Source organism: Bos mutus, chromosome 20 (genome assembly GCF_027580195.1).
Source record: "Bos mutus isolate GX-2022 chromosome 20, NWIPB_WYAK_1.1, whole genome shotgun sequence".
NCBI classification, from domain to species: domain Eukaryota; kingdom Metazoa; phylum Chordata; class Mammalia; order Artiodactyla; family Bovidae; genus Bos; species Bos mutus.
In genome coordinates this window covers 13,960,933-13,986,021 of record NC_091636.1, presented here as the reverse complement: position 1 = coordinate 13,986,021, position 25,089 = coordinate 13,960,933, and the positions used below count along the sequence as shown (strand labels likewise).

Genomic DNA, 25,089 nt, shown 5'->3' with positions numbered 1-25,089 from the left:
CTTAGAACATTCCTTGCATGTTTGAAAATCTTACTGAAAGCTGGCTTTCCCCATGTATTAGCTATAGTCAAGGTCTTGCCTTTAAGCACCTAACATGGTTTAAATACTGCAGTTGGTGGCCCTCACTCTCCAGGGCTATAATGGCTGAGTAATGAAAGCACAGTGGATGTCACTTAGGAGGCTTAGTTAAACAATTTATCGAGTGCCTACTCCAAGAGCTAGTGCAAGGCCCCTGTGCAAGACCTGATGCTAAGGCCCTTTAGCGAGGGCTAAAACAGAAGAGAGAAGGTGAAATTCTGGGCCAGGTGGACTGCATGAATCTCTCTCAGATCTGCCATCCTATCAGGTTGGGATTACTCCCTAATCCCGTGCAAAGTGAAGGGATATGTACTTCAGCCCTGTATTCCTCAAGCTGTGGTCCTTCTGCTCTGTAAAGTGATTAGAATGGAAAGTGAAAGGAGGTGTTTAGAAAATTTTATAGCAATTTGACATTGTTGCAATGTTTTATTGTGTTTTATAAAATTATTGGCCCACAGTGGATTTAGGGGGAAACACTGATCCTTCAGTACGGAGCATGTGAGAAGCACTGCTCTAACCTGCATGTCCCCCAGTCTCTCTGGCCATTGATTATCAATGAGGTCACATTGGCACACTGACCTCTCACACTGGTTCTTCTTCCCATGATATCCACACAGGCTCTTCCCTCCCCATGTTATCCATGCAGCGTGCATGTCTGGGGGTCCTTTGGGACCTCTCACATTTGTTCCAGAGCCAGCCTCTCCCTCAGGTGTCCACAGATGGACACTCCATGGAGCACCTACAGCCGCCATCAGGCCAGGATGGGCCTGTCCTCCCGGGGAGGGGGCTGTCTCCTGTTCTGTCCATGCACAACGTCGACTCCCCCTTCCTGTGCCCAGAGCTGAGCTGGGTGCCACTCACCTGGCCATGGCTTCTTTCTCTTGAGATCAGTTAGACACACAGGACTGTGGGGGCTGAGGGGGTCTTTTCGTGGGATTTTCCTTTCATCTCCAGCCCTAGTAGCAAAGCACATCCACAAACAGATGCCTCATGGATCACTAGCTCCTCATAGCCCGATTTCAAGTTAAAGTTAGCTAGTCTCCTGTACATAACTACGCGTTTTCCAGTTCCCAGGGGTCTTTAAAAGTCATTAACCATAGCCTTCATATGCTCTACATGCATGTTTTAATCTTCACTTAGGTTCCGTGAAGCCCCTTTCATCTCGTGACCTGCGAGCTGTGACCAACGATGTGGACAGTGCAGGAAACAGAACTATAACCTTTACCGTCATACGTTCCCCTAGACTCGGGAGGCTGCTACGTGTCAATTCTGACAACAGCACGGAGGACGTTTCCGTGTTTACGCAGAATCTGGTGAGTCCTGATGTACTTATGGGCAGCTGGACTGGGCTCGGTGTCTGTGCAAAGCGGGCCCCTCGCTGCTGGTCCTCATCCTGTTAAAGTCAAGCAGAGGTGCCCCTTTGCCCAGGCAGGTACTCATTCCAGCTGTGCTGGTCTTAAAACTGGACACTGTGGTGAACACAGGATAAAACACAACTGGCGGAAAACACCAAGCAAATTCAAACCTCGTGTCTAATAAATAAGAGGGAATCCTTTTATCACTAAAGATGAATTTAAAGGGAACCCAAAGCAGAGTTACAAGAATAAATCCTGCAGGATATGTCTGTGTACATTTATGCTTAATATATGAACTGATATACGTAATTTCATATATTACAGTTGTATGTATGCATGTAAATATGTATGTGTATAAAATGTGTGTGTGTATTTAATCTGCACCCAGAGCCATCTGTTTCCAACTTCTTACCACCAGCATCTATGTAGGTGCCTTTTTATTTAAATGTATAAGCCTTCAAGTCATTTGATTTTTTTTTTTTTTTTACTTTTGCAACCTAGGAATCTGACTGCTTATGTGTGATTTCATTTTCTAAAAATCTTTGTTTCCAAATTGTCTTCTTGAATATAACTGTTGCACGTCATTCAACTTTCTTTTTCCATTCTTAAACAATGGGAACAGGGATATGGTAGCTGATCTGGCTGTAGCTTTACATGACTAAGGAATAAAAAAGTCTTGTCAAGTTTAGAGGAAATAGCCAGAGTGAACCACAAATCTGCCTTTAACTGTTGAGCCATTTTTCTCCAGTGTGATGTAGCAGAATTGAATTTAGCTTTTGCTTTGCAATTGCTTTTGTCTGGGATGCATTGAAGGGAACAGATCATAAGGTTAGCAGAAGTTCTGAAAGGGACATTGAAAAGAGGAGGTATAAATTCTCTAGTTCACAGTTGTACTCTGGAGGAAGGAAAAAAGAAATTAAGGATGAAAACTACATTGTGAGGGGGAACTTTTAATGCGCCCAAAGGCATCAAAACTTGCCTAGTTTTTTTTTGCTAGTATTTTGAATACTAGCAAGAATGATGACAGTCCTATTAAGATGCCTTGACTCTAGCCCTAGTTCTTTAAAAAATTATTTTTTGATGGTGATCATTTCAAGCTTTAATTTCCACTGCTTTCATTGCAAATATATAATAATTTAGATTGGAGTGCGTGCATGCTCAGTCATGTCCAACTTTTTTGCAACCGCATGGACTGTAACCCACCCGGCTCCTCTGTCCATGGAATTTTCCAGGCAAGAATACTGGAGTGGGTTGCCATTCCCTTTTCCTGGGGATCTTCCCAGGGATCAAACCCAGATCTCCTGCATTGAGGAGATTCTTTACCGTCTGAGCCACCAGGGAAGCCCAGAAGGCCAACTAGTAGGGCAGAAAAAGTCTTGATTGATTGGTATCATCAGTGGCAGCTGTTTGTATCATCAGTGACAGGTATTTGTCTGTGGGTGGTGTGTTACCGTGGGGCTCAGGGCTGGAAAGCACCTGCACAGTGGTGTCGGGATGAGGGGTGTTAGACCCAGCTGGTGGTCCTCGTGGAGGCAGGGCCAGGCTGCAGTGTGGACGCACAGCCTGGGCAACGTCACAAGTCAGGTGTGGTCAGAGAGAAAGGTGTGTTCTCCTTGAATGGACCAGCAGAACATCCCTCTTCTCCACACAGCCCTTTCCTCTCCAGAGCATGCACCCAACATGCCAGTGTGGCCTTTGCCCAGTGCTTTGAATCAGAGGACAATGGGGAGACCCTTCTGTTGTGTACCAGGCATCAGGCCTTTATGCAGGTAACTCCCGGTTGGGATGATTCCTATTTCCCCAAAACAGCATCTAAGATACTTTTAGAGTCTGTGGGAATTCAGCACAGCAGCCCATACTCCCTGTCTTCAGTATAAGAGTGTGGACAGAGCATATCATGTAGGAATCGGGTGCCTTCTTGCTGCTCCTTGAGCCACTACTGACCACTTATGACTGAGGACACAGCCTTGGCCTCTGAAGTGGGAAGACCTGGATTAACTCTGTGAGTTATAATGTATCTTTTAATCCTTAGTTTCCTCATCTGTAAAATGGGGGGAAATAGTAGTAATGACAGTTGAAACCATTTTGAACATTCCCTATGTCCCAGGATGCCATTAGAATGGCAACTTTCTCAGCTTTCTGCTGAGTTGTGTTATTGTTCAGTTGCTCAGTCTTGTCTGACTCTGCAACCCCTCTTTGCGGCTGCAGCACACCAGGCCTCCCTAACCTTTACTATCTCCCAGAGTGTGCTTAAATTCATGTCCATTGAGTCAATGATGCTATCTAACCATCTCATTCTCTGTCGCTCCCTTCTCCTTTTGCCTTCAATCTTTCCCAGCATCAGAGTCTTTTCCAATGAGTCAGCTCTTTGCATCAGGTGCCCAAACAAAGAATTGGAGCTTCAGCTTCAGCAACAATCCTTCCAATGAATATTCAGGGTTGATTTCCTTTAGGATTGACTGGTTTGGTCTCCTTGCTGTCCAAGGGACTCTCAAGAGTCTTCTCCAGCACCACAATTTGAAAGCATCAATTCTTTGGCACTCAGCTTTCTTTATGGTCGAACTCTCACATCTGTATGTGCCTACTGGAAAAACCATAGCTTTGACTAGATGGACCTTTGTCTGCAAAGTGAAGTCTCTGCTTTTTAATATGCTATCTTGGTTTGTCATAGCTATTCTTCAGAGGAACAAGCGTCTTTTAATTTCGAGACTGCAGTCGCTGTCCGCAGTGATTTTGGAGCTCAAGAAAATAAAATCTGTCAATGCTTCCCCTTTTCCCCCTTCTATTTGCCATGAAGTAATGGGACTGTCTGCCTTGACTTAGGTCTTTTGAATGTTGAGTTTCAAGCCAGCTTTTTCACTTTCCTCTTTCACCCTCATCAAGAAGCTCTTTAGTTCCTCTTCACTTTCTGCCATAAGAGTGGTATCACCTGCATATCTGAGGTTGTTGATATTTCTCCTGGAAATCTTGATTCCAGCTTATGATTTATCCAGCCTGGCATTTTGTATGATGTACTCTGCATAGAAGTTAAATAATCAGGGTGATAACATAAAGCCTTGACATACTCCTTTTCCAATTTTGAACCAATCCGTTGTTTCATATCCAGTTCTAATTGTTGCTTCTTGACCCACATACAGGTTTCTCAGGAGGCAGGTAAGGTGGTCTGGTACTCTCATCTCTTTTAGAGTTTTCCACAGTCTGTTGTGATCCTCACAGTTAAAGGCTTTAGCATAGTCAATGAAGAAGTAGATGTTTTTCTGGAATTCCCTTGCTTTCTCCATGATCCCACAAGTGTTGGCAATTTGATCTGTGGTTCTTGTGCCTTTTCTAAACCCAGCTTGTATATCTGGATATTCTTGGTTCACATACTGCTGAAGCCTAGCTTGAAGGATTTTGAGCATTACTTCCTAGCATGTGAAATGAGCACAACTGTGTGGTAGTTTGAACATTCTTTGGCATTGTCCTTCTTTGGGATTGGAATGAAAGCTGAACTTTTCTAGTCCTGTGGCCACTGCTGAGTTTTCCAAATTTGCTGACATATTGAGTGCAGCAGTTTCACAGATTTCTTTTATATTACTAATTATATTGCTTTGCAGGCTGGGATCCTAAAGCACAGGGAAGTTAAGCCACTTGCCCGCAGCTACGCAGTTCACAAGTGTCAGAGTCAGGATTGGAACTCAGGGTCTCGATTATAGGTCATGCTCCTATCTGCTAGTCCATACTTTCCTCTTAGAGTTTATAATGAATTAACACAAGAAAGTAAATACAAAATGTTTAGCACACTGCCCCACATGTAGCAGATGCTAAATAAATAGTAGCTAAGGCTGTTGTGATTCTCCTTTTGTCCTTGAAAATGTGAGAAGTTCTTTCCTCTGGTAGCCAAAGGACTACTTTCATGGGGCAGGCCATTTTCTGGGACACTGGAGTTGGCTGCTACATCTCCCCTAATGGGCTGTGGTGATCCCATGAATGGAAATGAGGCCGTGAGAGGAAAGTGGCGTTTGCTTCATCCTGTCGCCCACTCACTGATTCCCTTTGTGGAAGAGTCCCTGGTGTTCTGGAACACATTTCCCTGAGCGATGACGAGAAGAGGAGGCTGGGGACCATGTCAGGGGCTTCCTGTCTGGATCCAGCAGCACTGCATCCTTGGGCAGAGCACAGGCTGGAGGCAGACTGAGGCCTGAGGCTGGGGCAGCGCCAAGGATCCCACCCCAGAGGGTCAGGGCAAGGAGGACCCGGTGGAAGGTCTCACCAGAGAAGCTGGGAGCGGCTGAACAAACCTGGTGTTTTTTGCAGGATGTGTTTGGCTAAGTTTGTAAGCTTCTGTGAATAAATTTCATCAAAATACCCTGACTCCCCTTCCGCTTCTTTAGTCACAAAGAGCATCAGTACTTATGGAGGAGAGGAGAATGTGCAAAGGAAACTCTGCAAGAATATAAACCCAAATGCTAACTCTGGCTCTTTCAGTGTGTGTGGGTTTTTTGAGTTTTTATGTAACACATGCTTATTGTAAAAATAAAATTAGGAAACATTAGAGCAGAACATTAATATTGAGATATGTATGGTGGAGTCCCTTTGCTGTCCCCCTGAAGCTATCACAACATTGTTAACCAGTTATACTCCAATATAAAATAAAAAGCTAAAAAAATATAAAAATAAAAAAGGTCCTGACATCAAAACAAAGAAAATTAGTACTGAAAAAGAGTAGAGCATCATCAAAAAATCCACTGCAATTGGTGTTTAGGTGAAGGCGTTCCAATTCTGTTTAGCTTGTGTGTTCAAAAATGCACATTTTGATTTGTGACTTGGGAAGAGAAGGAAACTTACTGTTTACCTCCCTGACTTTCTTCTTTTCAGATCCTGTCTTCTTCTTCACATGCAAATAGATTATGAATCCCTTCATAAAATCAATAGTTTTATGGGCTCTGTCATACAGGACCTTGGTCAAATTCTCAGCCATTTTATGATGGTTCAGTTTCCTCCCCAGCAGCTCCAGAAAAAGTAAAAAAGAGGGTGGGATAGGTTTTGGAGGTAGCGACTATGGTTAAAACCTTTTCCCTGAAATTATTGAACAAGGACCTTAACTGAACACTTATTGTGTGCTTTGATTAGTCCTCTTCAATCTGGTTGGTGAGAAGAGATGTTACAGAGGAAACAATTTTCATTATAAAAGGAGCTCAGAGCTGTTCAGCCATGTTCATGTAATATAATGGCTTCAGTTGCCTTTTGACTTTTTAGATTAGTTTTTTCTAATTTCAAGAGTTAGTTCTAGCCCATAACCTGCCAAGGGTCCAATGGGGAGAGGGCTTCAGACAGGTGGTGGCTGAGTCTTTTTTCACACCTTTACCTTAAAGGATAAATTCTTTCCAGCTCTCTACCACTCAGCTAGGGGAGGCAGAAACACTGTATCATTTGCATGTAAAACCTATACCCTGTCTGGCTTTTGATAGATAAACAAAAATGACCATTTAAATTAATGGCTCTGGATGGTTACAGCTAATGAAAGAAATCAAGACATTTCTTGCTTAATATCACCCTTTGGAAGAGTAATTGTGGGGAAAACATTTGTTAGTTAATAGCTCAAAATACTTTCTTATCCTGGAATAAATTAATGATTTTCAAACCATACCATATCAACCTACCAAGATAAACAGTAACATTCTTGTTTTTCACCTGCGTAATTTTACAACTGCCCAAGAGCGAATAGCTAAACCACAAAAATTTGTGCTGAAAATCTTACATCCTGAAGAATTAAACATACAAATACACAGAGAAGGTGAATCATCAAATTTTAAAATGAAATAAAACCTTTCTACAAACGTAGAGAAATTATTGTTCATTTCAAAGAATGTACAAAGTAAGAATTGAATTCTCTAAAGAATTCTCTGACTAGTAGAGCACAAGGCTAATTGAGTGATTTTCATTCCAGTGCTTGTTTAGATAATTTGAAATCATTAAAAAGCAAAGTGTTCTGGTTTTGAGGTTTATGACGCCTGGCCTTTTTTCTTTTCCATAAAGCCCAGTAATTGCGTTTCAGCCATTATGCTGTTATGGGTAGATCATCCATCTTCATCTCTGCCTGCTGCTTCAGCACAGATACAGGATTCCAGGTCCACATTTAGAAAATGATACAATCGATTCTGGGTTATGAGTTTTGTCTAATAACCCCTTCTAGACTCTGAAATCAGCGTGTACATTTTAAGACATTGTGAACGCATTTCCCATAGGAGAGAAGCTAATTTATTATAACTTAATGGAGACTGTAATGGGATGGTTAAACTTTGGCTCTTTTATTTTCTGTGCAGGGAAGGATAAGCTTCTTTGTGTTAGTGATCACTCTTGCCCCACCCTGACCCCTGCTTTCTTGGGGTCTCTTCAGTGACAAGCTTAATGGCAACTAGACTCAGTAGACATTTTGAACATTTTCCAGTTTCTTGTTTTAGCAATTTTGATTTGGCCCTTGCAGTTCACTGAATTATGTGCTAGCATATTTTTGCATGCATGGAAATTATTGTATTGCATTGTCATTTAGCCACCTATTCATTGTTCAAACTTGAAGCTGGCTTTGAATAACCAAAAAAGCAGAGAGAACTAATTCCCATTTCAGTGAGCATGGTTGAGCTTTTCTCCTTTTATTAACTTCCTAAAGCTGCTGTAATAAATGACCTCAGACTTGGTGGCTTAAAACAGCAGAAATTTACTGTCTCATAGTTCTGGAGGCCAGAAGTTGGAACTCCATTTCACTGGACTGAAGTCAAGGCAGTGGCAGGGCTATGCTCTCTCTGGAGGCACTAGGGGAGAACTTCTTCCACTCCTGTCTTCCTGCTCCTGGTGGCTGCCAGCCTTTCCTGGTATGTGGCCGCATCTCTCTAATTTCTGTCTTCGTGGTCACATTGCCTTCTCCTCTTCTGTCTGTATCTTTTAGCCCTCTGCATCCCTCTTATTCATGTGATTGCAGTTCGAGCCCACCTGAATAATCCAGGATACCCTTCCCGTCTTAGGAAGATTGACTTAGTCACATCTGCAAAGTCTTTGCCATAGAAGGTAACACTCACAGGTTCAAGAGATTTGGCCCTGATATTTTTGGTGGGTGTTTTTAGCCTAGTATGTTCATATAGAATAAAAGCGAGGTGTCCCATACGATCTCACTTGGTAGTTTTATTAAAGGACTCCATGCTTGTAATGGTATAAGGCCCATGAAAATCTACGTCTGTGCGTGTGTGCTGAGTCACTTCAGCCGTGTCTGGCTCTGCAGCCCCATGGACCGTAGCCCACCAGGCTCCTCTGTCCATGGGATTTCCCAGGCTGGAGTGGGTTGCCATGCCCTTCTCCAGAGGATCTTCCCAACCCAGGGATCAAACCCAAGTCTCTTACATCTCCTGCATTGGTAGGTGGGTTCTTTACCACAAGTGCCATCTGGGAAGCCCAAATCTGTGTCTGAAAGTGTTAGTCGCTCAGTTGTGTCCAACTATTTGCGACTCCATGGACTGTAGCCCATCAGGCTCCTCTGTCCAAAGAATTCTCCAGGCAAGAATACTGGAGTGGGTAGCCATTCCCTTCTCCAGAAAAAAAGAGTCTGCTTTTTTTTAAAAGAAGCAAGTCTGCTTCCATATAAATGTGGATTTGGACCTCTCTGTCAGGTAGGGCTGTAGATGGATATATTGCTAGGCTCCCATGAAGAGCTTTTTGTTGTAATATTTTTATGTAGAGTATAGAGGAGCATGGATAATTGTTTGGGCCTGGTTTTCAGTTGCCCGTTTCTAGCTGGAGATTTCCAGATATCACCATTTAGGAACTTAAGTTTCCTAAAATGCCTCTTCTATCCATTTCCAGTAAGGAGAGTCATGCCTGGGACTTACACATGCCTGATACCTGGGCACCCTCTAAGCTGGTTCATCCTGAGCTGCCCCAGACTTCTGACCTCTTCTGGGAACCTTTGAACAGCTATGCCCAACTAGCTGTTCACTGCAGGCATGTTGGTCCCAGTCCTGGTGGAAACAAGAAAGGGCTCACAAAAAGGAGTCATTTCTCTGAGATCATCCTTCAGGAGCACAGGAGCTTGTTGTTTTCCCAGTCTTAGCCTTTAGGACTTTTTATTAACCTACATGGAACCTTGGAGATTTAATCTTTTTGAACTGTTTGGATTCCTGTAGTCTCCTTTCCTTACAAATATCTGCCCAAGATAGAGATTTTTTGGTGAGATTACTGACTGTGTCCTAGACAGGCCAGACCAAAATGGCACTTGTCTGCCCTAATCATACCTACCAATTCACTTTCAACATTCCTGAATTCCTTAGGGTTAGAGAGCCTAACTTGTGAATTTCTGGCTTACTATAGTGCCACTGAGCTTTCTGGGCTTCCCGAGTGGTACTAGTGGTAAAGAACCCACCTGACAATGCAGGAGAGGAAAGAGATGGGGTTTGATCCCTGAATCAGAAAATCCCCTGGAGGGGGAAATGGCAACCCCCACTCCAGTATTCTTGCCTGGAGACTCCTGTGTACAGAGGAGCCTGCCGGGCTTCAGTCCGTGGGATCTCAGAGTCAGACATGACCGAAGTGACTTAGCACACACTGAGCTTTCCACACATAGGTACAATGAACTCTGGAGTCACACAAGACTGAATTAAAAACTGAGTTCTTATACCTGTTGGCTAGTGAATTATTTAAATTTTCTGAGCCTCAGTTGTTTTTTTAATCTGTCAAATGAATATAACAATCCCTCCTAAAATAAAAATAAAATGAGTTACATATGAGCCAAACAGAATGCCTGGCATATATTTAGGGCACAATTAAAGTTAGGTACTGTCAATGTGTTTTTATTAAATAAATGGGTAAGATGTCTTGGATTGCCTTATTTCTACTGCTTCATGATATAAATGTACACTTTATAATTAAAATTTGTAAAACACTTTGTAAGTAGTGTATCTGTTTGTTAAACAAATATTTACTGAATCACCAAGTGTAGAATGGTGCATGCTTGCATGCCAAGTCTCTTCAGTTGTGTCCGACTCTTAGCAACTCCACGGACTGTAGCCCACCAAGATCCTCTGTCCATGGGATTCTCCAGGCAAGAATACTGGAGTGGCTTGCCATTTCCTCCTCCAGGGGATCTTCCCGACTCAAGGGCTGAACCCATGTCTCCTATGTTTTCTGCATCAGCAGGTTCAATCTTTACCACTACCACCACCTGGGAAGCCCATAGAATGGTGAGCTAATGTTTATTTACAAAGCAACGGAAAGTGAGCTTCCAAAATATGTGCCAGAATTCCAGCCTACAATTTCCTTTGTTTTATGAGAAAATATTTATTTATTTAGGCATATTTTAGAACTTTCTGATTGCTTAATATTCTCATGCCATGATTCACTATAAAAAATGAATATAGCCTTCCATCTGTAAGGAATTGTTTAGTTAGGGCTTAGATCCTTTCTTGAAAGCCCTAGAAATGCCCAAAGCCCGCCATTTTGAACATTGATATGGCAAAAGACCAATTAGGTCAAATGCATATCTGCAAGTCAGATATGATTCTGTATTTTAATGCATAAATGGATGCTCAGTGAGATTAAATGACTTGCATAAAAGACACAGAGCTGGCAGTTGGTAATATTTATATTTGACTTTGGGTCTGATCAATCTGGCTTCCCGGTGGCTCAGTGTAAAGAATCTTCCTGCCAATGCAGGAGACACAGGAGATCCCTGGGTCAGGAAGATCCCCTGGAGAAGGGAATGGCAACCCACTCCAATATTCTTACCTGGGAAATCCCATGGACAGAGGAGCCTGATGGGCTATACTCCATGGGGTTGCAGAGTCAGACACAACTGAGTAACTAAGTACCTCACAGCGGCTGATCAATCCAGGGTTCATATTTTACTACATTCCTGTGGTTCCATTTTTATATTAGTGAACATCCTTTTCCTTCTTGGAGGAAGAGAGTTAATGGTTCAAGTAGTTGGGGGCAAAAAGTTGCCAGTAATATGGCTCTAAAGAAAGAGCTCTTATCTATAAGCCTGGACATCTGGGTTCTGGCCCCCGCTCTGCTCCCAGCTAGCCCTGTCACTGCGGGGAGGGAGAGGAGTTATTGAAATTCCAACTTCTTTGAGCATCTCAGGAGCCTCTCAGCTGCAAACTTTAACTCATCACACAAAAACCAATAGAATCCCTAGCCTTCTTACAGCCAAATCTGTCTCTTTGGTCTCTGATAAATGTTTTTCTTTGTGGTTCTGTAGGAATCAAGGCTATGAGATCCAGAATGTTTAGATTTCAGAGATCCAAAGGGTATTATCTTAGTGTCCCTTCTAGTAAAAGCACTACTCTGAGAAGGTCTAGGATTTGGAGCCACATATCCACCCATTCGGAGAGGAATACAACCTCAGTAAAGTCCTAGAGAAATGGACCAGTTTGGAGGTGGGGTGCATGCTGGGATAGTCTACAACCTTTTGTTGATTTCAGAGTGCCAAGGCACATGCCCCATTCTACATAAACGGTGTCAACAGAGAAAAGGCACTGTTGATCCCTTCTTGAAGCTGATATAGTAAAACACCCCAGGATTTACTTTTTTAAATTGTTATATTAGCTTTTTATTTTGAAATAATTTCAGACTCAGAAAAAAATCACAATAGAATACAGAATTCTCTTATACTGTTCATCCACATTCACCAAATGTTAGCATTTAACTGCCTTTTAACTGCCTTTATCATTCTCCCTATACACACACACACACACACACACTTTTGATATTTTGAGAGTTTTGAGAACCAGTTACAGACATGATGCCCCCCTTACCACTATATTTAGTAACATATTTGTATTTATTTACCTCTATATTTAGTACATTTATTTTTAGCTCTGTATAGTTCCTAAAAACAAGAGGCCGTTCTCTTATATAACCACAGTTTAATTTTCAACAACATGAAATGAACAGTAATGCTGTTTTATAATCTATAGACCTTACTCAGATTTGACAAGTTGTTTCAGTGAATGTGCTCTATGGCAGAGGGGAAAACCCACAGCACAAAACATAGCAAATAGGTGTCAGGAGCCTTTAGTCGCCTTTAATCTGGATCCATTCCACAGTCATGTTGACTTTTGTGACCTTGCTGTTTTCTGTGGCCAACAGGCCAGTTATTTGTAGGAAGTCCCTCAGTTTGGTTTTATCTGATGTTTCCTCTTGTCTGGGGCAAGAGCGCCACAAGAGAAGCCGGGTTCTTCCCAGAGTGTCCTGCCCGGCGCCCGCTTTGCCCTGTCCCTGATGATATTTTCTTTCATCACTTGGTCAGGTGCTGTTTTTCAGGTTTCTCAACTGTGAAGGGAAAATTAGTAAGTGTCTATGAGGAGATGCTTTGGAACCATCTAAATATCCTGTTTCTCATCATAATTTAGCTCACTAGTTTCAGCAGTCATTTTAGGATTCTTACCTGAAGCGTTTATTACTAGTTGGTTGCCAGATGGTGAGTTTTCTTTTCTCTTTTAAAACAATGGTGCCTGTAATTTAGTTTTGTCTGTGTTGGGGCTTCATTGCTGTGTGGGCTTTCTCTAGTTGCGGCAGGCGGGGCTGCTCTCTAGTTGTGGAGCACGGGCTTCTCACTGCGGTGGCTTCCCTTGCTGCAGCGCATGGGCTCTAAGGTGCGCAGGCTTCAGTAGCTGGGACGCTTGGGCTTCGTAGTTGGGCTCAAGGGCTCTAGAGCACAGGCTCAGTAGTTGTGGCACACGGGCTTAGTTGTTCCGTAGCATGTGGAATGTTCCGGGATCAGGGATGGAACCTGTGTCTCCTGCATTGGCAGGCGGATTCTTTACTACTGAGCCACCAGGGAAACCCTGACTTTTCTGATTTTCTATTTTTCTTTCTATATTGAAATTATACACCATTCAGTTTCTAATGACATACCAGAAAGATTGTAAAAGAGAAAATATCTGGGCTAATCTAAATCCATAGGAAACAAAAACACCCCTTTCCCCTCCCCTTAATCCCAGAGCCCAGGTACTTTGCTAAGTGGCTTATCTGTCTATATTTAACACAGTGGAAATATGCAGAGCTGTTGGAAGTTGTTCCTAAGGCTGCTTTCTATTTGAGATAACAAGTAATTCCTAATCTTCTCTGAGAACCTTCTCTCCTCAGGTTGACCCTGCACTTTTTCTCATAAGGTCTTGATCTTATTCTTCCTTTCCTGGCCCTCTCTCAGCATGCACACACACACAGGCACTCTCACAAATACACCAGCTCACACACACACACCCCTTAGAACCTGACTTTTAAAGCTGGTGAAGCCAAAGTTGTTTTCTAAACATCACCTCAACCCTCTTATCCTCTTTCAAGGCATGACTGGCAAGTTGACATTCCACAGGTGCCCTCACTTCCTTTGACTTCTAGCTCAGCCCTTTCAGTTACCTGTTCTCGGGTCTTGGAAGCTCACACACTCAAGATGAATCTAATTCCATTCTCTCTCTCTCTCCAGTGTAAAATGTCACTTTGTTATCTACAATTTCTTACTCTTAAAATGCCTTTCAAAAACAGAACTCAGAACAGACCTCTCCTACATTAGGCACCTGAAATACAGAACTATGTTTAAGACTCTTTGCCAGTTACTTCTTTCAGAAGATTTCTGACCTTCATGTCTATTCTTCCCATCTATGAAAACCATTCTTTCCTTGGGAAAATCATTTTCCTTACAATAGACATCAAAAGATCTTAGATTATTCTAACAATTTGTTATATGTTTTTTAGGGAAGCTGACTTTCACTCATACCAAAGAAACAGTGGCCATGAATGACCCATATCCACAAAAACCTTCCTCCTGGTTAATAGTCTGTTAATTTTCATATTAAGAAACTGGATCTTGTTTGCCTTATAATATTATACTTCTCAAGCAGAATGGAAACATTTCAGAAACCATCCTCTGGTCTAAAATCCATGGCACAGTCACCTACTTCTAGGAGGAGGAATATATTGATAACTAACCTTTTGTCATAAATCTTAAACTAGGAATAGAAATGGTAGATCTACTAAATAAAACTGACTTATTCCCCAGGAACTAATAGGGTATTCAGTTACTAGTTAGTAGCAGAAATTACTATCTTTGGAGAAAGTCCAATTTCTCATGAGTCACCTTGTTTTTTTAATTAGGAAATGTTGAGAGATGATATTTTCTTCTCCCTACTTAAAATCCCCAAGTGACAGCACTTACTTGCTTTATCCTTGAATAGGATGAGAAACAAAAAAATCCTCATCAGCAGTTTTGGCCACTCTGGGAACACAGATCTTTTATTCCATGAAATTCACTAGCCAAAAGCCTTTCTGGTTCTAGATACACCCACTGTCATGAGCAGAGAGTCAAAGCAATGCATTACCACACCTCTGTTAATTAATACATTACAGTCATTCTTACACATCTGTAGGATTTTAGTTCCAGGACCATCCCTCCCTATATCCCCCACCACTGCTGCTAAGTCACTTCAGTCGTATCCGACTCTGTGCGACCCCATAAATGGCAGCCTACCAGGCTCCCCCGTCCCTGGGATTCTCCAGGCAAGAACACTGGAGTGGGTTGCCATTTCCTTCTCCAATGCAGGAAAGTGAAAAGTCAAAGTGAAGTCGCTCAGTTGTATGCAACTCTTAGCGACCCCATGGACTGCAGCCTACCAGGCTCCTCCACCCATGGGATTTTCCAGGCAAGAGTACTGGAGTGGGGTGCCATTGCCTTCTCCGATCCCCCACCACTGCAGATACTAAAATCTAAGAATGCTCAAGTGCCATATATAAAATGGAATTGTATTTGCATATAACCTGCACATATTCTTCTATATACTTTAAATCATTTCTAGATTACTTACAATACTTAATACAATATAAATGCCTTATAAATCATGGCCAGTATGTAACACATAACAATTTTGATTTTTGGAACTCTATGGAATTTTTTTTCCAAATGTTTTTGATCCATGGTTGGTTGAATCTTTGGGTGTGGAACCCACGGATATGGAAGACCATATTTCCAAATACTGACTGTTGAAGATTTCTCTGTAAATTATATGATAGTTTATCCTCAGAACTTTTGACATGGACAGTCAAGTACTTTGGCAGAACCTACCTGTAAGTTCAGATATTGTAATAGATAGCAGGTCAGAAAAAGATGTGACCTCTAGGAATTCAGGGTTGCATATTTTATCTCTAGCCTTCCCTTCTTGGTTATAGTCACTGTTGTTGGAGGAAGGGCTGCTCGCATGGTATTTTCATGGTAAACCCATGAAAATAATGAGTTTAGGCAGTTGTATCAACAAGATACTGGGTTGGGACCATCTCCATCAATTGATATAAAAAGGACCTTGATAGTGTTATGTGACAGCCTGGATGGGAGGGGAGTTTGGAAGAGAATGGATACGTGTATATGTATGATTGAGTTTGCTGTCCACCGGAAACTATCACAACATTGATAATTGGCTATACTCCAATATAAAATAAAAAGCTTTTCAAAAAAAAAAGGACAGTGATAGGTCACAGACATTAAGGACTTTGGTTAAATCTTGAAAACTATCTCAAGCAAGATGGGAAAACTTAAAAATCAGTAGGAGTTATACTTGCAAGAGAATGATATACACCATATATTAAAATTCATGAATTAATGATGATTCTCAAGCAAATAAAACAAAACCAGTGGTCAGTGTTTGGAGATTGGAGCCAAGGGACTCATTCTTCTGAAAATGATATTACAAGGAAAAGAATAAAACACTTATCCTGTTTGTCCTGCCTGTACTGTATATCAGTGCAGCCAACTAGCTGATAAGAGAAAGTTTTTTATAGAAGAATTCCAAATAAGAATGAAGAAGGAATGATGAATAATATCAGTGTTTTGTCACTGTGAAAATAATGTGCTTAGTTTCTCAGTTGTGTCTGACTCTTTTTGACCCCATGGATTGTGTAGCCTGCCAGGCTCCTCTGTCCATGGGATTCCCCATACAAGAATACTGGAGTGGGTAGCCATTCCCTTCGCCTGAGGTTCTTCCTGACCTAGGGATCGAACCTGAGTCTCCTGCATTGCGGGTGGATTCTTTACAGTCTGAGCCACTGGGGAAACCCATGAAAATAATGAGTTTAGGCAGGTGCATCAATGAGCACGTAAAACTGTTAGTTGATAGACTTATGGGGAGCTTAAAGATAGTTGGATCAGTCTGGCAACACTTGAAGCCACCTATCAATCTTAACATATCCAAAAGAGAAGAAGCCCGACATTATTTTGCTTTGTGATGCAATGCAAGAGGAAATATACATGTAAAACATTCTTACTGCAAAATTGAACCTGATTCTTATTAAAGCTCTAGATATAACTGCAAATACGTAAGAACTATAGGTACCAGAGGACCATATTAAATGATGCCATATGGGTGGTAACTGAATATTTGAAAAAAAAAATCTTTTACTAATACTTACTAGAGCATTTACAGATGAAATTACTTGATGTCTGTGTTATGCTTCAAAATAATCTGTTGGGCAGAAAAGTAGGAATACATATGAAGCAAGATTGGTTGGGAGTTGGTAGTTATGATGCTGACATGGAAGTAAAGGTTCATTATAAACTTGCTATAATATAGATACCGCAGGCATCAGTCATCTCAAAATCAATGTGCTTTTCTTTCTCTTTTGGTAATAGAATCACCTAGGTTTGACAAATATGTTACCACACTTTTAACGTTCCTAAATTTGCATGGAAATGTGTAATACTCTGAGGATGAATAAACCCTGAAAAAACATATATCTCTTCCAATTGGGATATATGTTTATTCTCATATGATCCCTGAAATCAGGGGCTGATTTTTCTTAATATCTGGCCAGGTGAGTGAACAGCTGATATCATACCAGCATATGGACTGGGAAAACATGGGCTGGACCGCGGAAGACTCTTTCACGTTCACAGTGTCCTCCCCGCCAGCAGCTCTAGGCCCTGAGGAGTTTCATATAACTATTTCGTATGAAATTAACGAACCTGGCCGGCAGAGTCGTCTGCTTGCAAATACAGGTAATTCCACCTTATCCTACTGATAAAGTCAATACCTTATCTCCACTTATTAGAACAGGGACATTTGGGGAATAAATCTTTCCCTTTTTAATCATCAATGCCATGATATCAATCTTTGAAATAAAACTTTTATGTCTATGAAATGTGTTATTTCTTTATGTATGCTTTTTCTCTGGGCCTCTGCTTTTTCCTCTCCTGAGCCTTAATAGTTTCAGTGGGGAAAGAATGGAAAATTAGCTTTCAAGAATTCCTATTTGTACTTCCAAACGGGGACCTCACCATGCCCACGACTGAAAACTGTTGATGGAAAATGAACATAACAAAAAGGGTAAATTCTTGAAAAGAAAGAGATACTGAAAGCTATACCTGTTTCTATGGTAAGAGAAAGTCCAGTAGTGGGAAAGTTAGGAGATGGACTTGTTATAAATGAATCTCAAGGTTTAAAACTCTCTTACTTGAAATACTGACTTCATAGAGTGGGCGTGTGTATTTAAAATTAATTTTTTTAGTATGCCTTGGGTAGCAATGCTAATTCAGATACTAAGGTGTTTTGGATCATCCACTGGGACAGGCAAATGTGAGATCATTTGAAAGTTCTAATGAAATGCCACTTTGTTCTTTACATGTGTTTTTAACAGGAGCTGTTGTCAAGGAGGGAGACAAAGTTCTCATTGACCAATCTAAGTTAGATGCGTCCAATCTCTTACTTAAATTGCCCAAATCTCAGCGTTCTTTATACGAAATTTGGTTCCAAGTTACATCTCTTCCTCACCATGGAACTCTTATGGTTGGAGAGAGAAATATTACCAAGAGAAAACCCAATTTCTCTCAATATATAATTAATACATTTGGAGTCACATACCTTCACGATGACTCTGAATCACTGGCTGATAACTTTACCTTTGCTGTTTGGCCCAATGAAAAGAGCAAGTCCACCATGAAGCCAGAGGCCGACTTTCATGAAGAGATGTTTAACATCACCATCACTCCTATAAATGACCAAGCACCGGAATTAAAGACAAAAGGGCTTCGACTGCAAGTTCTGCAGGGCAATAGGTTGGTTTTAGGACCTGAAAACCTGAAAGTGGAAGATCTAGACAGTCCTCCAGAAGAGATCAGGTATGTGGTCATCCGTGATCCTAATAATGGCTTTTTGGCAATGGCGCACCATCCGCATGTACCCGTTCACCACTTCACACAAGCCGACATTGATAACTCTCAGGTGTGGTTCGTACACGATGGAAGCCCATCCTCTGGGGCGTTTTACTTCAGTGTCAGCGATGGCCAGCACCGCCCACTCTATAAGCCCTTCCACCTGGATGTCATCCCCGTCTCCATCACCCTTGTGAACCTCACTGACCTTCTTCTTCCACAAGGCCAGACAAGTGTCACCGTCACTGGCGCTCACCTGTCAGCAGTGACCAATGGGAGGAGCCCCCACGTCACTTACAAGGTTATGCGGCCCCTCCAGCATGGTCATCTGCTCATTGAAGATCAGGAGGTCGTCAGTTTTGGACAGGAAGATCTGAATTTAGGAAAGCTCTCTTACCACATGACAAACCTCACTGCCTCAGAGGACCAGCTACAGTTCTCACTGTTTACCTCAGAAAGCAACCTGACAGGACAAACACTGGGCATCAGAGTGCAGCCGTTACTGCGGGTGTCGTCAGGCCTGACAGTTGCCAACAGAGTGGCCCATCAGCTGACAAGAAAGGACCTTGATGCTACTGAGCTTGCTAACAGGACTAACAGTGATCCCACATTTGAAGTGACAGAACCCCCTGTCCACAGCAGACTTGTACGAAGAGCAGGCTGGGACACTGCCTTGGAAGATGCTACTCTGTTCACTCAGAGGGATATTGACCAAGGACTGCTGATTCTTGAGCCGCATGCCAATCTAACGGGCCCCAACAGCCTCAGTGACTCTTTCACGTTTCTGCTCAGGGCAGACCACGTCCAACCAGCGACAGGGTGTCTCCCCTTCACCATAGTGCCACCTGACCCCTTTTTTTCGCAGACTTTTACCCCCAATGTTTCCTTCTTAGTCACTGATAACCTTGTGACTATCGGTGTTTCTCAGGAAAAGCCTGTGGTTTCCTCAGAACCCACAACACAGACAGGAACTCTGGGGAAGCTGACCCAGACCAGATGGCCGGAAGCAGCTCCCTGGGGACGACACAGTGGTGAAGAGCCCACTCTGGATGTCATGGCTTCTCCCACCAGAGTCATTTGGTCACCAGATGCCACCAGAGCCAGCCCTGGGGCCCCTACCCAGACCAGGGAGAGCAGTCACCCTCTGATGGTCATCATGCCACTGTCAGTGGTGCTCTTCCTGCTAATAGTAACCGTGGTGGCCTCGTGTGTCTGGCTGCTGGGCCGGAAGGCAGACAAGGCAACACCTCTTATTAAGCCCCAGATCAACCTAGAACCCACAACCGCAGGTCCTAGGCCAGAGAGGAGCCCAACGGTTCCCACCGTCACAGTGACGCCTCTCCCAAGAAGCTCCGGCAGTGCTCCAGTCAGTCTTTTCAGGGCCCCACCATGTGAACGCATGGAGAAGTCTCCAGCTTCCGAGCCAGCAGAAAGATGTGCTCCATGGGAGACATGGATGAATTTGGATCCTGACATGGTCAAGCTCTGCAGACAAACCAACCCAGCACTAAAGCACAAGCAGTACTGGGTGTAGACTCAGGGCGCTCATTCCTCACTGACCGCCTGCTGTGTGCCAGGTCCTGGGATACCAAGGCAGAGAAATGCTGGTTGGATCAACCGAGAAAAGCCTGGCTCTGCCACCCCTTGGTGCTCAGTTTCAGCTCCATGGTTAGATGCTGGCAGGTGCTCACTGTAACTTTTGTGCAACACTCACCTTAGGGGGTGTCCACAAGTTTTGTGTGCCTTCTTCTAGACCCAGTGCTCTGAGTGTGCTTAAGATTTTGTCACTGTTTACATGACAGAACGTGCTGACCTGACTGCAGATTAACACAGGAGCTATAGTTAGTGGAGGAAGGCTTTGAATGTTTTTCCTTGAAGATTCACTCTCTGAGTGAGTCAGTGAGGAAGTGAAGGAACTGTGTCAGCAAGTAGAAGAGGGAATTGATCGTATCTGTGAGTTTGTTTCTGGTGTTTTTCTGTAATGACTTTTCCTCCTTGGAGTCTCCAGCTTTGATTTCCTAATGCAGGAAATGCCTTGGTGCTCTAGATAGTGGGACAGTCTGGCCCCTTTTGAAGGTATTCATTGAACACATTATGTTTAATCAAGAGGCCTTGTCTATTCTGATTTGTAACATCAAACCTGTTGTACAAACATTATTTGAAGCCCTAAGGAATAGGTTTAATGCTTTTGTGATGCCTCAATTTGGCTTAACTTTACAATGAATTGAAATAATGGCAAATTTGTATTTGACTTGCCTAGTCGAGCCTACAATTGGCCAACCCAGCTTCAGTTTCCACAGCTATAAAATGGATACATCAATACTTCTATTAGTTAGAAATGCTTTGGGTAGCAAATCATCAGACATCTGCTATGAGTGGGATTTAGGTTGGGGACTGGCGAACTTGTTCTGTGCAGGGCCATATTGTAAAAATATTTTGGTTTTGTGGATCACATATGGGTGTTTATTTTTATTTTTTAACAACCTTTTAAAACTGTAAGAACAATTCTTAGTTCCTGGATGTGACCCACAGACTGTAGTGTGCCGATTGTTGGTTTAGCTAAGCAATAAAAATTTTGAATTATTTCAACTAACAGGCAGCCTAAGGTGGATATTCCAAGGCCAGTTCAGCAGTTCAAAGACATCATCGAGGACTGAAGCTCTTTTGTTCTTTCTACTTTACCTTCCTCAAGCTATTGGCATTTCAGCCTTTTATTTAGTTCCTTGTGGCTGTGAGATAGCTGCTGAAGCTCCAAGTAATATAGCCCCACTCAAAGGCAAAAATCCTAGTGGGTGAAAAGGAGAGATGGCCGAAAGACTTTTTCTAGAGAGGATCTTATTTATTGTTATTTACTGATATTTTTTAAAATCTTGAGGCCTTCCCAAGCATTTCCCCCACTTTTATCTCTTATTGTCTAGAACCGAGCTACATGTTTCCCATCCCTTGACCAACCACTGGCAAAGGGAAAGGGGATTTGCATGATTGGCGTCTCTTCCGGAGCTGGGACAGGATTCTGCCAGCTCAGAGATCAGTGAATCCAGGAGTTCTCTGGTAGTCTAGTGGTAAGGATTCAGTGCATTCACTGCAATGGCCCTAGTTCAGTCCCTGGTTGGGGTAACTGAGATTCCACAAGCCATTCAGCAGGGCCGAAAAAATTTTAAGAAAAGATCAATGAATCAGCCCACCATGTAATTACAGAGGGCTGGGAAATGGCCATAAGACAGGCAATGAATAAAATCTACTAAAAAAGTTTTCAAGTATTGAAATATTGAAATACTTGGGAAATGAAGATTTTGAGTTTTCAAATTGGTATCTAATATCTCCTTTTCATATTTTAATGATTTTCTTAAAGCCAGTGTTTCTAGGGTGGGGGGAGGAATTTCTTCCTAAGAGACATTTGGCAATATCAGGAAACATTTTTGGATTTTACAGCTGGTGCTGATGGCATCCAGCGAGCATAGGCCAAGGATGCTGCTAAATATCCAACGTTGTACAAGAATTTTCTGGCCTCAAAAGTCAGTAATGCCAAGTTGAGAACCCTGGTTAAAGTCATAAATGTGGAGTTCTCCTTTATATCCAGTGAAGGATTAATAGATCCATTACCAAGTCTAGGCAAAAACTGTATTCTAAAAATGGAATGGAAGGGTAAAAATTCCATAGTGTGTTTGAAATTGTGATAGGCTAAAGGCAAACATGAACATTTTTAAAGAGAATATTAAAAACCAAACAAAACTTGACCAGACTCATTTCTTTATAATCTTTTGTCTAAGGAAAAAAGCTTCCTTGTACTAACAGGTGGAACACATCAGGAGAAAAAGAGAGAAAAGGGGGGAGGGGGGAGGATATTTACAAAGGTAAAGATGAGGTCAGAGTGTCCCCAAAAGTCTGATGCCCCTAAAGTGTTCCGTATAGAAAAGGCTTTTTCCTTACCTTCTCCCTTTTCTGCTCTTCTAGGTTGCTTTTCTCTCCCAACCCAATTTTAACTGTTCTTGTGGAAGCAGATTTCACAAACTACAGAATAAATGGAAGTATAGCATATGTAGGGGCTTCCCTTGTAGCTCACTTGGTGAAGAATCTGCCTGCAATGCAGGAGACCTGGGTTCGATTCCTGGGTTGGGAAGATTCCCTGGAGAAGGAAATGGCAACCCACTCCAGTATTCTTGCCTGGAGAATCCCATGGACGGAGGAGCCTGGCTGGCTATGGTCCATGGGGTCTCAAGAGTTGGACACAACTTAGCAACTAAACCACCACCACCATAACATATGTAGGCCTAGAGACAACTACCCTGTCTTAGATCCTTAGATGTATGCCACAGACAGCTTTTGCCACCATCCCTGGCCATGGACAACTGCTGCTGAACTAGGCTTCTCTTTGTTGTTGTTGTTCAGACACTAAGTCATGTCCACCTCTTTGTGACCCCATGTACTGCAGCACACCAGGCTCCTCTTTCCTCCACTGTCTCCCAGAGTTTGTTCATATTCATGTCCACTGAGTCAGAGATGCTATCTAATCATTTCATCCTCTACTAGATTTCTCTGCTCTTCTCCCAAAAGTGATTCTCTCCTGCAGTTTCTGGATTCCTGAATTTTATATAGACCTCCCAAGTGTTTTTTGTACTTGATCCCTTTAGAAAAAAGGAGGAATGAGAGTCATAATCCAAGGTTGGTTTGATCACTGTACAACATAGGATTGTTCTTAGGTCTGTTCTAAGTAGTCAGACACTCAGCAGAAGCAGAATGGCAATGTGTGCTTGAGTTTGTACATAGAAAGAGAAGGCCAAGGAGCATCTTTGCATACAGTAAGTGAGCCTTTGCTCTCCTTTGACTGGGAAGGAGAATACCTGTTCTTTGTGGAAGAGCTGGACATACTTGGCTCTATGACTATGTTGGCCTCTTCCTTGCTTCAGCCATAAAGTCTCTGGAGCTAGGACTACCAGCCAAACCAAACAAAAAAGCCTGATTTCCCTCCTCTTTTTCCTGTTAACTCTGCAACTCCAAACAAACTTGGTGTCCATTTTGGAATAAGACACACACAGCTGCTTTAAAATGATAATTCATATTGTTTGTGAGTGTGCCTGCTAGAATAAGAACATCCGTGTGAGATCCAGATGTCAAGACTCAGTCATAAATCAAGTAATTCAAATAGAGCTTGGAAAGATTTCTTCCAGAGGATCTGGAGTATTCTACCGATTTGCATATGGGTTCAATTAAAAGGAAACAATGCCTATCATTTGGTGCTGGCTCAAATAAAACATGAAATGAAACATTTTGGCAAAGCCTTGTTTAGTATTAAATCAGTCCGAAAAGGTTTCTCCCATATGCAGTACTATAACTGCATAGTCTCAATTCTGTCATGATGAATTCAATGCTTCTTAACAAGGGACTGGGCTTCCCTGGTGGCTCAGATGGTAAATAATCCGCCTGCAATGCAGGAGACCTAAGTTTGATCCCTGGGTTGGGAGATCCCCTGGAGAAAGGAATGGCTACCCACTCCAGTGTTCTGGCCTGGATAATTCCATGGGCAAAGGAGCCTGGCAGGCTACAGTCCTTGGGATTGCAAAGAGTCGGAAGCGACTGAGCAACTTTCACTTTCATTTTAACAAGTGACTGGTGATTTAATAAGTGGATACTAAGGGTTAGTATCAGAAGAGTGGCTAATTTTGCTTAAGAGAAGGTATATTTTCTCTGAGGTGGACTGGGAGTGGAGGGTCTAATATTTTTCCTTATCTGGAGGCTTTGGCAGATTCTAACCTTTCAGAAAAGTGAAAGTGTTAGTCACTCAATCGCGTCCAACTTTTTGCAACCCCATTGTCTGTAGCCCACCAGGCTCCTCTGTCCATGGAATCTTCCAGGCAAAAATACTGAAATGGGTTCCATTTCTTCTTCCAGGGAATCTTCCTGACCCAGGGATTGAACCCACATCTCCTGCATAGTAGGCAGATTCGTTACCATCTGAGTCACCAGGGAAGCCAGTCGTGCTCAAACAGCATCAAGAGATGCTGTTCAAACACTTGGGAGTACTTCCTTAGAGTCATGCATTAATTAGGTGGAGATGACACTGTTTGTTTAGATTTCTGAAGCTGAAGTAGACACATTTGGAGGGTGGATGGTAGGTAATGGGAGGAAATGGACCATATCAGATGACATGCCCTGAATTTGGGAATGGGGCATGCACTACACACCTCCTGCATCTTTCAGAGTCATTGTAATTAATAATGAGGTTTGCTTTTGAGAGGGTAACAAGCAGGAAGGCCAGGGGTCTCCAAGCAGAGGAAATAGGCTGCAAGTGTCAGACTTTTTTTTTTTCTCTCTCTTACGCAGCAGGAGGAAACAAACAAGTGTTAGATTTTTTCCCCTTCTCTATACAAATTTAAAAAGAGGTTTCTCTTAAAATTCTGTGTTGCCATGACGACACCTGGCTCCACCTGAACTTAACTTTTCTCAAGCCTTGAGGAGCTAACCAAAGCATTTTTCTTATGGAAAAGTTTGTCTTAAGCT

General features: G+C 42.5%; 1 protein-coding gene across 2 annotated transcripts in view; it reads left to right on the top strand.

Annotated features, from left to right (window-relative positions):
* Positions 1-22,328, top strand: part of LOC138984181 (chondroitin sulfate proteoglycan 4-like) — a 73,069-nt gene extending 50,741 nt beyond the window's left edge. For both annotated transcript variants that reach the window (XM_070357490.1, XM_070357491.1), the window contains exons 8-10: positions 1,219-1,391; positions 17,256-17,439; positions 18,078-22,328. In XM_070357490.1, the coding sequence (XP_070213591.1) occupies positions 1,219-1,391; positions 17,256-17,439; positions 18,078-20,125 (2,405 nt within the window). In that variant the 3' untranslated portion in view covers positions 20,126-22,328. The remainder of the gene's footprint in view (positions 1-1,218; positions 1,392-17,255; positions 17,440-18,077) is intronic.
* Positions 22,329-25,089: the final 2,761 nt, after the last annotated feature.